The 17,807-nt window shown below is 39.1% G+C and overlaps 1 protein-coding gene across 2 annotated transcripts in view; it reads left to right on the plus strand.

The window, feature by feature from the left end:
* The first annotated feature begins 12,312 nt into the window (after positions 1–12,312).
* Positions 12,313–17,807, plus strand: part of LOC115215598 (protein YIPF1) — a 38,395-nt gene continuing 32,900 nt past the window's right edge. The window contains exon 1 of one of the 2 annotated variants that reach the window (XM_036505730.1): positions 12,313–12,464. In XM_036505730.1, coding sequence (XP_036361623.1) covers positions 12,417–12,464 — 48 coding nt within the window. In that variant the 5' untranslated portion in view covers positions 12,313–12,416. Of the gene's footprint in view, positions 12,477–17,807 lie in introns of both variants that reach the window. The other variant, XM_036505731.1, reaches the window with a different exon arrangement.

A 17,807-nucleotide genomic window follows, 5' to 3' on the forward strand; every position in this document is an offset into this window, starting at 1 on the left:
AAGAACCGGTTTCGATTCCTTGTCGGGCTGGTTTGTTTCCAGTTTCTTTTTAATTTTTTTTTCAATTCTTTTACTAAAAAAAAAAACGAGCCTCAACGGCGGGGAATCAGACCCCTGTCTCCCGCGGGACAGCCGAGGATACTTACAACTATATTATACTACAACTATACTACTATGGGTAGTGGGTAGCTAATTTCTTCACTACTTCAGTGAGTGACGAACCTGCCTGACATGAGTCCCGGGCTCAACTGGCTCCGGCTGATAGTACCCGGTATGGGCCCCTATCCAGGGTTACGGAAAGGAGACAACCTTAATAGAAATCCGGAGTGGAGCCCCGAAGGCGGTTCAGTGTTCGACTCAACACTGTTCGGGTAGATCCTGCAACCAAGCTGGTACCAAACGTAATGCTCGGCACTCCTTTGGACTTCGTCAGCAAGGTCGAGAGAGGAATCCTGATGATTGGGCTACCCAGGATTTTCTTATTTCTAACCCAAGGCCTGCGCAAAACTGGAGAGGACACTTCAGTGCTGCTGTAAAAAGTGGCAGAAAAAACACGGGAGGTAGCAGTCACGAGTGATAAGTCCATTCAGCTTGGCGTAAGATATGGGCGCTACGGATTACCTCTGACGGTGGGAGTGACCCCCGTGTCCCATTGGTTAGCTACTGCCAACCTCAAGCTGGATAGCCCCCGGTTAATAAGGTGCTGACCCGCCACAAGTCGCCTGCTTCATTGGGTGCTTGGAGCTAAGAGTTTGACTTGAAAAGCGGCCTGCAACCTCTGCACCAGGCAAACAACTAAAAGACAAGAAACCACCAGTCCTGCGGTTGGCAAGCTGGAATGTCAGGACCATGTGCCCTGGCATATCTGATGACCTACTCAGGGTTGAAAACACAAGAAAGATGGCCATCATTGACCGTGAACTAAAGAGGCTTAACATAGACATTGCTGGACTGTAGGAGACGAGACTCCCCTCAAACGACAAACTCAAAGAACAGGATTTCACCTTCTTTTGGCAGGGAAGAGATCCAGAATAACCTCGTCAGCATGGTGTTGGCTTTGCAGTGAGAAACTCATTATTCTCCTCAAAAGAACCACAATCAGGAGGCACTGAGCATATCCTCTCACTATGCTTCTCGACCTCTTCTGGTTCAGTACATCTACTGAGCATCTATGCTCCCACTCTCTACAGCTCAGAGGAGACCAAGGCCCAGTTCTACAAAGATCTCAACTGTGTCATTAGAAATATACCAACCAATGAAAACATCTACCTTCTGGGAGATTTTAACGCTCGCGTGGGATCTGACCATGATTCGTGGCCCATTTATGTAGGACATTTTGGTATTGGCAACATGAATGACAATGGTCAGAGATTACTTGAATTTTGCATCACCAATACATTCTTTGCCAACAATCCATCCCACAAGGCATCTTGGAGACATCCAAGATCTCACCACTGGCATCAGCTGGATCTCATCATTACATGAAGATCCTTTCTGAATTTTGTTCAACTGACCCGTAATAACCACAGCGCGGATTGTGACACAGATCATATCTCTTATTATAAAAGGCAGATTTTATCTGCCTCCCTTTGTATCTTATAGAAATCTACAATATAGGATTTCTTCAATTACAATTTACCTAGCATTTTTAAGAGTAGAATGCATCGGGTCGTGCCAGGTCCAGTTTTTAAAATTTCAACCCCAATTAAGCAAAATTTTGAGAAAACTCACATTGTGGTGTATGAGTCAAATGCTTTTCTTAGTGTGGCCTACACCACACGCACACGCACACACACAGTGTGCAACGAATAAAGTGAAAGTAATTCACTTTTTGTAGTGAGTGACTCTTTCACTCTGCCACTTCCTCTTTACATGCATAGACACGCAAATATATAAATAAAATTGTAAGCTAACGTGTGTGTGTGTGTGTGTGCGTGTGTGTGAGTGTGTGGCTGTGTGTGTGTGCGTGTGTGTGTGTGTGTGAGGGTGCGTGTGTGTGTGTGTGCGTTTGCGTGAGTGTGTGACAGGAAAGGTTTTTAGGACGAATATAAGACCTATATCCAAGTAGCAGAAAGATCGCCCAAAAGTGTATATAGATATTTAAATGTATTTATATATTCATCTATACACAGATGTATGTATAATGTGTGTGTATATATTTCCATAGAGGTAACCTTTCACTCCATACAAAGTTTTTTAGGACGAATATAAGATCTAAAGTATATACAAGTAGCAGAAAGATCGCCCAAAAGTGTATATAGATCTTTAAATGTATTTATATATTCATCTATACACAGATGTATGTATAATGTGTGTGTATATATTTCCATACACGTAACCATTCACTCCGCACAAAGTTTTTTAGGACGAAAATAAGATCTAAAGTTATCTCTAAGTAGCACAAAGATCGCCCAAAAAGTGTATATAGATATATAAATGTATTTATATATTCATCTATGCACACATGTATGTATAACGTGTGTGTATATATTTCCATAGAGGTAACCATTCACTCCATACAAAGTTTTTTAGGACGAAAATAAGATCTAAAGTTATCTCTAAGAAACAGAAAGATATCCCAAAAGTGTATATAGATATTTAAATGTATTTATATATTCATCTATACACACATGTATGTATAATGTGCGTGTATATATTTCCATAGAGGTAACCATTCAATCCATACAAAGTTTTTTAGGACGAAAATATTTATATATAAAAGAAAGGTTGTGTGTCTGTCTACTCCGATTTAGATTCCTAACTACTCCCACATTTTGCGATGCAGCTTAACCAAAACCGAGTATCTTATAGTCGTGATTCATATCGAGCCCTTCTGGGTATTAGCGCGCATCTACGATGAGTCTATGATTTTACAAATAATTTACCATCATTTTTTTTCATTTTAATGCATATTTTTTTAATAAAGGGAAGTAACTCTCAAACTTCACACCAATATGCGTGCTCATATGCGACGTAATATCACATCAGCAGCATTTCCTCACACCCTCCTTGCACTTGGCGAAGGCAAAATACCAGGTGATGAAAATGGTAATATTGCCATCGATTCCATTTGTACCATTGTTAAGACGCCTTCTGATCTCAGAGATGCAGTGTTCCCAGATCTACAAGCTAATTATCAGAATATGGATTGTCTAAGCACTGTTGGAAAGCACTGTTGCTCGCGTTATCCTGTCCAGGCTACAACTGCTTGCTTCTCGAATTTATGCAGAATCGCAATGTGGTTTTAGAAGAAGCAGATCAACTATTGACATGATATTCTCCATACGCCAACTTCAGGAGAAGTCCAGAGAGCAGAAAATGCCATTATATATGGCCTTCATTGATCTGACAAAGGCCTTTGACTTGGTAAGTAGAAAAGGCCTCTTCACCCGGCTCCAAAAAATTGGCTGTCTACCAAAGCAGCTGAGGATCATCAAATCTTTCCATGATGATATGCAAGGCACCATACAGCACAATGGTTCAACATCAGCCGCCTTCCAAATAAAAAACGGAGTAAAGCAAGAGTGTGTCCTTCCTCCTACATTATTTGGCATTTTCTTCTCGCTGCTGCTGTCACATGCCTTTGAGACATCAGGTGATGGAGTGTTTCTGCAAAGTAGAAGTGACGGGAAACTGTTCAATCTCTCGCGTCTGCGTACCAACACCAAAATCAGAAGCGTCCTGATCAAGGAGATGCTATTTGCTGATGATGCCGCTCTGGTATCACACACAGAAGAAGTCCTGCAAAGGCTCATCAACTGTTTTGAGCAAGCATGTAGCGACTTTGGCTTAGTTATCAGCCTCAAGAAGACCAACATCATGGGTCAGGCTACATCGGACATCCCAAACATACATATTGGAGACCACAGACTACAGGAGGTGGAGAAGTTTACCTATCTTGGCTCTACCATCACCTATAACCTATCCCTTGATGCCGAGCTCAATATACGCATTGGCAAGGCAGCTGCTGTGATGGCTAAACTCTCCAAACGGGCATGGGACAACAATAAGCTGACCAAGACCACAAAAATGATTTACCAGGCATGTGTACTTAGCACTCTACTGTATGGAAGTGAGACTTGGACGCCATACACACGCCAAGAGCGTCGCCTAAATATCTTTCACCTGCGCAACCTCCGGAAAATCCTTCGCATCAAATGGCAGAATCATGTCCCCAACAAAGATGTCCTCAAGCAAGCATGAATACCAAGTATGTTTGCACTCCTCACACAAAGACGTATGAGATGGCTTGGACATGTTAGCCGTATGGAAGATGGTAGAATCCCAAAGGACTTACTCTACGGAAAGCTTGCTGGGGGCACTAGGTCTGTGGGAAGACTGTTCTTACGATACAAGGATGTTTGCAAAAGGAACATGAAGGCCTGCAACATCAATATTACCAACTGGGAAGCAGTTGCCAGCAACCGTGGAGATTGGCGACGTACCGTAAAAGAGGGAACACAAAGGAGTGACAGAGAGAGAGAGAGAGAGAGAGGGAGAGAGAGGGAGAGGGAGAGAGAGAGAGAGAGAGAGAGAGGAGGAATGGAAAGACAAGAAAAGACGTCAACAAGAAAGTATGCCCTTACAACCAGCCAGGCAAAGTCTTCGCTACATTTGCGGTACCTGCCAGAGGGAGTGTTTGTCCAGAATAGGACTACACAGCCACAGCAGGTGATGTATTAGGACATGAAATGTAAAAGCCGGACTAGATTATTTTATGCGCAACTCCATTGTCCCCCGAGACAAAAAAGGATATCAACAACTACGGATGACCAGCGGACAGAGAGACCTAAATTAAGGAACTCAATTTATGAAGGCCCTTGTGCCTATTCGAATGATGGCTATTCAAGAGTCATGTATAGCTTCCTGCGTGACTCCGTACAGGCGTGGTCCGAATATCCAATACAGTTCCTGATGGGGAACCAACAAAAATTAGAAAAACCAAGCCTCCCCGGCGGGGAATCGAACCCCGGTCTCCCGCGTGACAGGCGGGGATACTTACCACTATACTACCGAGGATGACAATTACTGATTTATTCATACGTATATTTATCTGTATACACGTGTACGTGTGCGTATGTACGACTGAATATTTCCTCGTAGGAGAATCAGAAATAATAGCCAGATTTTGTTTTATTGGAAAGGAACCGCGTGGTAGATGAAGGACTTCTACGATTCGAAGAAACAAGGAACGGGATAGTTACAGGTGAAAACCATTTCGTCATTCTCTCATCAAGACAGACATAACCCGCGGCAACACAACTTATTATAAACACTGGCCCATGTGTGTGCTTCTATATTTAGATGTGTATATATATCTTTAATGGGGGTGAGATAGCCGAATAGTACCGTATATCTATGTCTAGATGTAAAACTGAAATGAAAATATCATTGTAAGAGAATTAATGAAAAAAAAAAAAAAAACACGTGAGAGGAGAACCAACAGGATTTAAATATCATGTTGTGGAAGATGTATCAGTATTTTATATAATTAATACATTTTGCCTGCTTTTATTGTCATCAAATTAAACAACCGTAAAAACTTCCCTTATATCAACACAGAAACAGAAACATAGTGACACGCCCCGGCTAATGTCGTCATAAAATGAGTTCCTTAATTCAGGCTTCGCTGCCAGCTGATCCTCGGTAGTATAGTGGTAAGTATCCCCGCCTGTCACGCGGGAGACCGGGGTTCGATTCCCCGCCGGGGAGGCTCGTTATTTTTTCTTTTTTGATAGTAGTTGCGTTTTGGATTCGAAAACTGATTATTTCAACAAGGCCGGTCAATTGGAGATGCCTTTTTCGAATGCCCAGCACTCGCCTCGATTCTCAAGTGAAAGGCGGGCCATTCGGTTTCCCACTGATGAACACTTTTCATATCTAAAAAAAAATATTTGTTTCTTTATTGCCCACAGGAGGCTAAACATAGAGGGGACAAAACAAGGACTGACAAAGGGTTTAAGTCGGTTACTTCGACCCCAAAGCGTAACTGGGACTTAATTTATCGAGCGCGAAAGGATGAAAGGTAAAGTCGACCTCGGCTACCCAAAGCGTAACTGGGACTTATTCAATCGACCCCGAAAGGTTCTCGGTGGAATTTGAACTCAGAACGAAATGGCAGACGAAATACCTATTTCTTTACTACCTACAATGGGCTAAACACAGAGAGGGCAAACAAGGACAGACAGATGGTTAATTTGATTACATCGACCGCAGTGCATAACTGATACTTATTTAATCGACCCCGAAAGGATGAAAGGCAAAGTCGTCCTCCGCAGAATTTGAACTCAGAACGTAGCGGCAGACAAAATACACGTTTCTGCCAGCTCGCCGCCTATTTTTTTTTTTAAATATTAGCGTTGTGGATTCAAGTGCCAGTTATTCAAACCAGGCCATCCACGCAATTACCCAGGAAGCGATAAATACTTGCTTTGAATACTCAACACTTCCTCAGCTTGTAACGTGGGTGAGCCGGTTTCGATACCTTGCCGGGCTGGTTTGTTTTCAGTTTCGTTTTGATTTTTTTTTGTTTTCCATTCTTTTAATGGCATTAATGCCTATTCAAACGATAACTTCCTGTGTGACTACGTGAAAACGTTGTCCGAATATCTAGCACAGTATCAGATGTAGAACTAGCAAAAATTAAAAATACGAGCCTCCCCGGCGGGGAATCGAACCCCGGTCTCCCGCGTGACAGGCGGGGATACTTACCACTATACTACCGAGGACTGGCTGATAGAATGGCCTAAATTAAGAAACTAATTTTACGAACGGAAGATCCCGAGGAGTGTCACCATAATTCTGTTGGAAGAAAGAATTTTAGAAACAAAAGTAACGAATTCATTGAATCAAATTCTTCGATTTCTTCTACAACATCGAAATAAATAAATCTTGCTGTATTCCTCTCACATGTTTTTTCTTTAATCCTGTTGCGATAACATTTTCATTTCAGTATAATGTCTATATATAGATATAGAAACACAAGTGCGCGCACGTGTGTGTGTGTGTGTATTTATAAATTGTTTTGCCGCGGGTCAGGGTAGGTCTGCCTTCTTCGAGCAGAGGTAATATCAGATGTGTTTCATCATTGACCATCCAGTCTTTTCTTCGGGTAGTTCCTATGGCTTGAAGTACATTATCGAGCGTGTCTTTCCTTTTATAAGAGGCTATGGGGGTGAGATTTGCTTGCGATTTATAAGGAGAAACATTGCTGTGTTTATATATGTGAGTGTATGTATGTGTGTAGCCGCACACACGTTTATATATATATATATATAAGAACACACATACATATATATATAAATATATATATGTCCTGAGTCCAAATTCCGCCGAGGTCGACTCTGCTTTCATCCTTTCGGGGTCGATAAATAAAGTACCAATTACGCACTGGGGTCGATGTATTCGACTTAATCCGTTTGTCTGTCCTTGTTTGTCCCCTCTATGTTTAGCCCCTTGTGGAGGTAAAGAAATATGTATAAATATATATATGTAAGCCCACACACATATATCTACATACACACGGGAGAGCCGGTATGTGTTATCCTCGGTAGTATAGTGGTAAGTATCCCCGCCTGTCACGCGGGAGACCGGGGTTCGATTCCCCGCCGGGGAGGCCTTACCTTTTTCTTTTATATACACTCGCTATATCCTTTATACACAGTTCAGAACTTTGTAATGTCACCTCTTGGTTTCATATTCAGTCCTCTTGTGCGACACCATCTGTTGGTATGGACACCTTGTGAATGAAGTAGAAAGGAACTAGGATCGCGTGTGTCGCCCACCGCTTAACAACAGGTGTTGGTTTGTTTACATAATCTGTAATTTTGGTTTCCAATTTTGGCACAAGGCCAGTAATTTCGGGGGAGGGGTAGTCGATTACATCGATTCCAGTGTTCAACTAGTACTAATTTTATGGACCCCAAAAGGATAAAACGCAAAGACATTGGCAGAATTTGAACTCAGAACGTATACAGACGAAATGCCCGGCACGCTAACCATTCTGCCAGCTTGCCGCCCTCCTATTCCGTAACATTAGCAGATCGACAAAAATGTAACCATAGTACTTACTCTTTTGCCGAACATCTAAGTTACGGGGACGTAAACACACCCCCATCGGTTGTCAAGTGATGTTGGGGAGGGGACAAACACAGACACACAAACATATACACACACACACATACATATATATATACATATATACGACGGGCTTCTTTCAGTTTTCGTCTACCAAATTCACTCACGAAGCTTTGGTCGGCCCGAGGCTATAGTAGAAGATACTTGCCCAAGGTGCCACACATTAGGACTGAACCCGGAACCATGAGGTTCGTATGCAAGCTACTTACCACACAGCCACTCCTATGTGAACACACTACCAAAATGCCCGTTAGTATTGCAAAGTAATTTAATTTATAGTAAAATTTGTAGATAATAATTGACGTAGCCCACACAATTTTTTTCCTTTTCCTGATTTTAGGGAATTCTTTGGAATTCTCTTCTGGACATTGAAGATTGCGGGGGAAATGTCATTAAAACATAAATCTATTAATTCAAAATATTGAATTGCCAATTCTTCATTCGTCCTTGTAGCAGAGCTACATATTACATGGTAATCTGTGAGTCGACCTGCAGAGCAGACGAATATATCGATGAGGCATATCTAGCCTCACTTTGATACACTAAGCCTTGCTTTGGTTCAGTAGCCTCATTCTCAGACACTAGCCTTGTTCTGTGCTACACATGAGAAACTCCCAGTTCCTGCCAGGCTTCGGTCGAAGACACATGTCTTCTCTGCAGCTCCACAAGCAATCTCCCATGTACAACTCACATGTCTATTCACCTCAGCACAAGATATCTGGTTCATAAACGAAGATATTTTGTCACACACACATTCTCAAAACGACTGTTCTCATTATACATAGTGTTAATACAAATATTACATGTTACTTCTTATAGAACAAAAGCAAAAATCAAAACTTTCTTTGTATGTAAACACACGTTTTTGTATCATGCTACATGCTTCCACCTCAAAAGGTGAACACAGAATAAACAATATATTTATACACAAAAATGCTATGATTGGTCATTCATACTAACTGTTTTCCCATTTAATGACACGCACTTGAACAGCCAACGTCGGCTGCTATATCCATATCCAAAACTTTAACCCTAAAACTTTTACCTATATTTTGGGGGTTTTCTTTTTAGAATAGCATTCTCGTATTTTTAAAATGTTATTCATCATTATCATCATCATCATTGTCGTTTAACGTCCGTTTTCCATGCTGGCATGGGTTGGACGGTTTGACTGGGGACTGGCAAGCCAGGAGGCTGCACCAAGCTCCAATCTGATCTGGCAATGTTTCTTCAGCAGGATGCCCTTCCTAATGCCAACCACTCTGAGAGTGTAGTGAGTGCTTTTTACATGCCACCGACATGGGAGCCAGTCAGGTGCATGTGTGTGTGTGTTTGTGAGTGCCTCAATGAGTGTATATAAGTTGCAATGAATAAACTGTCGTCTAAATTACGGAAAAATGAAGATAACACTGACATCTCATTTTAACAGATATATTTACTGAAATTGCATAAAAATATCTTGAAATACTAAAGAGTAAATTTATTCAATAAAACCACCATTAGCTTCAAACATGGCTTCCAGACGTCTTTGGAATCTCCTGCAACTTATCCTGAAACTTCTTGATTAAGTTGGTGAATGCTGCCATAATCCTTGCCTTCAGTTCATCTTTGGTGTTACAAGGAGTTTTGTTGGTCTCTTGCTCCACTGTGCCCCACACATAATAATTAAGGGAGTTGCATTGCGGGGAGTTAGGTGGCCAGATGTTAGGGGTGATGCAGTCACAGAAATTGTCTGACTGCCATAACTGGGTTCTCCTGCTTGTGTGGCATAGTGCAGAGTCCTGTTGCCAGACATAGGGACTTCCAACAGCCACCCTCTTGACCCAGGGCAGTACTACTTCCTCCAGGCACTTGATGTAGACCTCCATGTTGTGTCTGAGGCCATGTGAGAAGATGAATGGAGGCATAATGTTGCCATCACTAGTGACCACTTCAAACACCTGATGTTGACTGGATGTTTGATTTTTATTACACTTGGTACATGTTCATATTGGAGCTTCCGGCATGAATGCCAAGCAGTACAGCATGTCATTTCCAAATTTCTGGCATAGTGAATTGCTTCATGGTGCTGTTTTTCTCACAGACAATGCCCAACTGGCCCTACAATACTGTGTAGTTGACAAAATCAAAAACAATCAATACTCATGCATGAAATTAAAAATATAAAATGGCAACAATTTACCCATCGCACCCTCTGTGTGCGTGTGTGTGTATGCATAAATATATAAGTATATATGTGTGTACTTGTGTATACATACTACACACATTCACACATAGTGATCAAGCAAATTTTATAAATCCAGTGAAAAGTACTCAATATAACAAATATAGAGATAATTCATATATTTTTTTAAAGTAAACAAAACAGTTAGTTCATGTTACTAATAATTTCAAAATCACTCACATGTAGTGAAATTAACTAAACTCCATCAGATTTGTATCATTTCTATGAGTCATCTGTTTTGGAGACAAAATAAGAATTCCTTATGTTATGAGAATTCAGGGAGAAAATAAGTCCCAACTTTTATGAAGCCTAGTGAAAACCTTACAAATGCAGGTTCATATTATCCCCTTCAGTTTTTGAAAACTTTATAAATAATATATAAATAATATAATAAATAATAATAATATAATTTATAAATAACTGTCTAGTTAGTCCCATAGTAAGATCTGTGACAGAGCAACCTCTTACAATGATGATATGCTTGAAGTAAGAAGATTCAATGACAAATGTGCTTCTATCCACAGTCCAAGCTCCTAAAATGAAAAGGCCTAATAATACCACATGGTTTGCGGCTTTCACCTGAAATGTTAAGTCCAACATACATACAGATTTCCTAAGGTTAGGAAGCCACCATTAGCCATAGATATAGTAAATTATTGAATTGGTATAACTTTAAGATTGTTTTCTCTGTTGCAACCCAACTCATGCATGGAAACCAGTAGTTCATATAGGAACAACACTATATAACAACTAAATGGATCCTTGAACACAGACACTGTAGTATAAGTAATATAATTAAAATCCATAAATATTACCTTCATGTGATATATTGGTATGGCAGATGGACTGTTCAAAAAATGATTTTCCAACTATATTTATTTATTTACAGAATATTGAGAAATGGAATATAAAATTTGAAAATTACATTTGGTCTTTCAGAGACAAAGGTATGGACTCAACACTGGCTAGAGGGTTGTTAAAAAGTGTAGACCTTATATAAAATGGTAGTAAAAGATGTGGCCTCTGCACAGCTGGGAAAAGACTAATCCTGGATAACTTCCTTACACCAGAAATATATTTGAACATCAAGCAGAAAGTATCTTGCAAGTTTGCTTAACAAAACAGAACATGGCTACTCTAAATGAAACAATGAAACATCCAGATTTGAGCACAATATCTGAATGTATTCACTACTTTCCTTCCTTTTGGTTTTTCATTTTTTCTTTGGTTTCTTAAGAGGAGAAGGAGCAGCCAATACTATCAACCCAAGTTCTAGATTGGTACTTTATTTTATCAACCTCGGAGGGATGAAAGGCAAAGTTAGCCCCACTGGGATTTGAACTCAGAATCTAAAGAGCCAGAACAAATATCAATGGACAATTTAGCTGCTTCACCATCTTTGCTTATTGCATCTTGTTATAAAAGCAACTGCTCAGAGTTTATAAAAGAGAAGTTAACTCTGTTGTGTGTGTGTTGTATATTTAAAAAAAATTATTCCATGTTAAATATTCTCCCCAGAATCGTACGCCTTTTAAATCGTTTTATACAACTGATTTCACGTCTGTATTTACACTTACTACCAATTAAATTATATTTTAGTTTCTTTTTCCACTTTTTTTTAGAAGTATGTGTGTGTGTATAACTATGTATATATATACACACACACACATAATAATAATAATAATAATAATAATAATAATAATAATAATAATAATAACAACAACAACAACATGTACGTATGTATATGCGATTATAACTGCATGCATGTACATATGTATGTATATGTACGTATGTATGTACGTACATGCATACACATATGTGTGTGTGAGTGTATGTGTGTATGTATACGTATGTTACTTTACTTTTTCTAGCTATTTCGTTCATACTCTAAAATATTTTACAATACCTTATCTATTTCACGTTCATTTTATTTCATTTCCCAGTCAAATATTTAAGCGACACCATCAAAATAACTCCATAAAATACGTTTCCTAATCAATATTCTTTACTTTTACTACACAACATCCGCCAGCAGACGACACTGCAGACATTCAAAATGGCTGACCATTCAGCTGTAATTGTTGATGTGGACGATATTGACAAGGTAAATACTATAGTCCGTACTTCCTTTCAGTTCTTGAAATTAGGTTTAAATTATATACTAACTCAAACTCTATGTTTCTATGTATTTTATTTCAACACAGAGTTTTTAGATTAGTGTAAATATTAATCTTTTCAAGACATACTTCTAAACATCGTAAACGACCTCGACGTTAAAAAAAACAAAAAAACTTCAGCTTTTAAGTCTTAAAAATCTTTACACGTGTAATTTTTTTCTCTCCTCCTTCTTCTTCGATTTCGGACCTATCGATTATACTGATTTTTTTCGTCTTATTCAATTGCTAGTTTGTGAAAATCTTTCAGTTGTATTTCCATATCATTTAACATTCGGAGGAGTCTGTCTATTTTTTGGTGGGGTTGCTTCGCTTTTACTCTCACTTTTGATATGTTCCTCTGCCTATGTGGTGTATATGTTGTGTGCGTACATATATATATATATATATATACATACATACATACACACACACACACACACACACATATATATACATATATATATAGTGTGTGTGTGTGTGTGTCTTTATGTATATACGTTTGTATCTTTGCAGATATTTAATATATGTATATATATATAAATGTATTTGTTTATACGTACATATTTGTTTATGTGTATATACATATTGTTTTTAAGCTTGTGTGTGTGTATATATATGTATATATAGTTGTGTACATACATAAATACATACACAGGACCCTATTTAAGGACCAATTTGAATTTGGGGCCCAAAAAGCGGGGACAGCTGTATGTTGTATATAGAAAAGATTACATTATATACGCGACAGCTAAATGCTAGGAATGTTATAATTATATAGTATAATCATGTACCTAATTTATATATACAATCTTGCAGTATGTATTGATTAAATATAATTCTGTTGACTATGGAAAGGTTATATATATATATATATATATATATATATAAAAGAGATAGTTTCGAATAACCGTAGATCTCCTTTACAGAACATGATACACATCAGAATGGCTAGAACGTTGGGGGATCGAGTGAGGAAAATGCCTTGTGGTATTTGTTCCGGTTTTCTACGTTCTGAGTTCAAATGCTGCCTCTTGTCCTTTCGGGGTCGAGCACCAGTTGAGCATTGGGGTCAGTATAATAGATTTATCCCTCTCCCTTACAATTGCTGAGCTCTTGCCTAAAATTGGAACCATTATTAGGTAAAATGCTTGGCGGCATTTCGTCCGTCCTTACGTTCTGAGTTCAAATTCCGCCGAGGTCGACTTTACCCTTCCTCTTTTCGGGGTAGATGAAACAAGTACCAGTTACGCACTAGAGTCGATGTAATCGACTTAATCCTTTCGCCCCCACCCCTCAAAAAATTTTTCAGGCCTTGTGCCTATAGTAGAAAGGATTATTATTATTTAAGTGGCGAGCTGGCAGAATCGTTAGCACGCCGGGCGAAATGCTGAGCGGTATTTCGTCTATCATTACGTTCTGAGTTCAAATTCTGCTGAAGTCGACTTTGCCATTCATCCTTTTGGTGTCGATAAATTATGAACCACTGAAACACTGGGGTCGATGTAATAGACTTATCCCCTCCCCCAAAATGATTGACCTTGTGACAAAATTTGAAACCATTACTATTATTATTATTATTATTATTATTGAAAACAACAGTTGTGCCCTTGGTGGTCAGAGTGAACTTGGGTCTATGGAGTTACTTGATTGGCCCTAGTTGGAAGTTCCCCTGTATCAGAAGGACTGCATCATTCATGTATTTACACATTTTGCATACTATGTATACCTTTACCTCATTTAACCCTTCTTTCTCTTTCTTACTCTCATCTTTTATGTAACCCTCTACTGGCTCCCCTCATCTAATGCCCTCGAGCAAATGAAAGACATCATCATCATTTATCAGTGTTTAAATCTTGCTGAGATCTATCTTTCATCTCTCTGGATGAAGTTCTTGAGCCAATGTTATTGGATGGTCCCCCACCCCTCAAAATTGCCGGCCTTGTGCCTACATTCTGAGGTTCAGTTTCTGCTGAGGTCAACTTGGCCTTTCATCCTTTCAAGCCATTATAATATATACCAGTCAAACACCGAGGTTGCTGCTATGAAGTAAACCTCACCTCTCAAAATTGCAGGCCATGTGCTTAAATCAGAAACAGTTATTCTCTTTATTTTTATGCAGATCTTGATTATCCCATTGCTTATTCACCACCTTTCCAACAACAACTTTGGGCCCCTTTTTGAATTCCATATGTCTAACAATCATGGACATGCTTACAAAATTAAAAAAAACAACACAAGACCCATGATTTCCAGGAACATTTTTTTTTCACTCAGAATTGCTGAAGCATGGAATAATCTACTTGCATTAGTTGTTAACTGTTAGGACACTACATCCTTCAAACTTCCATACTTCCTGAAAATCGCCAAGAGGTACCTCCATCCTTTTAAATGACACATCCACTGTTCACTTCCTGTTCATCATTCTGTATACTGTTCATGCATTTTTGCTTATTTTTTTCTGATGAGAAGTAGTGCACTTGAGCACTGTATACAATAAGTTCATTACATAATTATATATGAGGAGGTATCGAAAGGTTCCTGGCTTTAAGGGTATCGTGAAATGTCTGGTTGGAGACCCAACCTTCTGAGATCTTTTACAGGGCTTAGAAAAATGGAAGTGTGTGAATCTGAGAGGGGAATATGCTGAATAAAACCATCATTAATTGATCCTCCTGTATTGACTTTTACCAAAAGCCAGGAACTTTTCAGCACCCCATCATATATTTACTTGTATTTATCATGTTGTTCTACAAATTAACTTCTCTCGTTAATACATTACTCAATATAGAGGTAAAATACTTTTCTTGTTGTAATGTATCTGTATTTCACAGAGTAAATTTATTTTGGAAGTGACTCTTGTTAAGTCACCTATCTTCTACTTGTTTCAGTCATTTGACCGCAGCAAACAGCTACCACCATGAAGGGTTTACTTGATCAATTCAAACCCAATACTTATATTTTTAAGTGTGGTACTTATTCTTTCAGTCTCTTTTGCTGAACTGCTAAGTTATGGACATAAAGAAGCCAGCACTGGTTGTCAGGCAGTAGAAGGACAAACAAATATATGCGTTTGCACGCAGTAAAATGGTATTTTATTGAAGCTGTGAAGAATTTACAAACTGTTACTCAGAGATTCACTCAACCAATTATCAGAGAGTAATACTCACAACTGTCTGATGATTAATTATGTGAAGCTGAGTAACAGTTTGTGAAGTTTTTTCAGTTTCAATAAAACCCTAATTACATATCATTGTTTGACATCCATGTTCTATGCTGGCATGTTTTGGATGGTTTGACAGGATCTGCTGAGTCCAAGGACACCATTGTGCTCCAATGTCAGCCTTGGCATGTTTTCTACAGCCTGATGTCCTTCCACTTTACAACAGGCACTGGGTGCTTTTTTCATGCCTATTGAAATCACTGTGCAACTTTCAAGACTACAAACCATTAGGGAGATGGTGGGGTCGGCTTTAAGCTTGAGGACAGGGAAGGGTTTTAAACTATGAGATGGAGTTGGGGTCCAAACAGGTTCTTGTAGAGGGTCTGCATGGCTATTCACATTTAATAGAAGAGAGAAAGAGAAAATGATCAGTAAGAGTTTCATAGAGATAGATAATGGCCATGGAGTGCTCAAGTGGCCCTACAAGGTACAAGGTGGATAGAAGTGGGTGGTTTGCAAGATTGTATGTGAAGGAGATGTGAGGGTGGAGAGACAGACTGCAAAAATGGGTAGGGTTGAAGGGTGGATGAACGAGCTGCAGGTTGAAGATAGAAGGATGCGGAAGAGAGTGGGGTAGATTGAGGGGGTGAGCAGCAGGAATAGAAATGCTGATGCAGTTGAGTGGGGCAGGGGAACAATGGAGATCACACAGTTGGGTAGTCTGTAGGAGCTGGTGGTGGGAGAGTCAGGTGTAGTGCATGAGAGGAGAGGATGTATCACTGGAGAGTATGAGACAAGGCATTTCCAGGACTCAGTGGTGCTGAGGAGGTAGAGGTCTTTTGGAGAACTTCATAGCACCAAAATATACTCTCCTACATTTTCTACAATGTCTGTCTGGTAGACTTGCAAAATTCACTTATCCATGAAAAAATACTCTTCTAGTACTATTCTGACCTCGTTTGCAAAATTCATATTTTTGTTGTCCAAATGCCTTTGAAGATTGCAGAAATAATGGTAATCTGATGGAGCAATGTCCGGCAAATATGGTGGGTGGGGCATCATTTCCCATTCAAACTGCTCCAGCTTTTGGAATGTTATCCTTACTGTTTGTAGGTGAGCATTATCCTGAGGGAAGAGCACTTTTTGTCGTGAAACCAAAGATGGTCATTTTTCTTCTAGCGCAGGTGTCAATGAATGGTTGAATGACCTAATACAAGCTTCTCTGCTAGTTCCTCAACAGTTACAATGGGATTTTGTTCCACCAGGGTTTGCAGGATATCTTTGTCAAGCTCTACAGACCTTCCAGGATGAGGCTCATCATCTAGGCTGTAATATCTGGCTTGGAATTTCTGGAACCACTGTTGACACTGGCTTATGCCTATTGTCCTGTCCCCATTAATATTCCTTGCACTTTTGCGTTGTTGCCTTTATTGACCTCATAAAACAAAATATGCCAAATATGCCCCTTTGTCCCTTCCATTATAGCTTTGAAAAAACAACTACTAAAATTGAACTGCACTCTTCAAAACCTGTACTAAGAATAAGTCAAGGTAAAATTACTACCTGCTTTTATAGCAAGTTGATGCAAGTAGTTTATCCTGTCCCCTTCCAACTTTTGGTTCATGCAATTGAAAAAACTGCATTATTCATGGGATGACCCAATATATATATGTGTGTGTGTGTGTGTGTGTATTAGTTTCAGGATTCATTAGAATCTAGGAGCACCAATACATAGGATGCCAGGACTAGCTCAGTACCATAGCATTCAGTTCACAGTCAGGTAAAACAATAATTAGATGTCATCCGTTGGAAGTGTACTGGCATTTAAAACATGTATATGCATGTGTGTGTGTATATTTATATAAGTTTTTTTCTAGTGTGTAAGCGCTTTTGTTAAACCACACACACACACATCATATATATATATATATATATATATATATATATATATATATATATATACATATGATGTGTGTGTGTGTGTGGTTTAACAAAAGCACTGACACTAGAAAAAAAACTTCTTCCCACAAAAAGGTTAGTAACATCCTCATAAAAGATCTCATAACATTTTTTTAAAATCACCTTTACACTTCAAAGCTGTATTAAGTAATCCTCATAGACTTTCAAATAT

The sequence above is a fragment of the Octopus sinensis genome, linkage group LG9 (genome assembly GCF_006345805.1).
Source record: "Octopus sinensis linkage group LG9, ASM634580v1, whole genome shotgun sequence".
Taxonomy (NCBI): domain Eukaryota; kingdom Metazoa; phylum Mollusca; class Cephalopoda; order Octopoda; family Octopodidae; genus Octopus; species Octopus sinensis.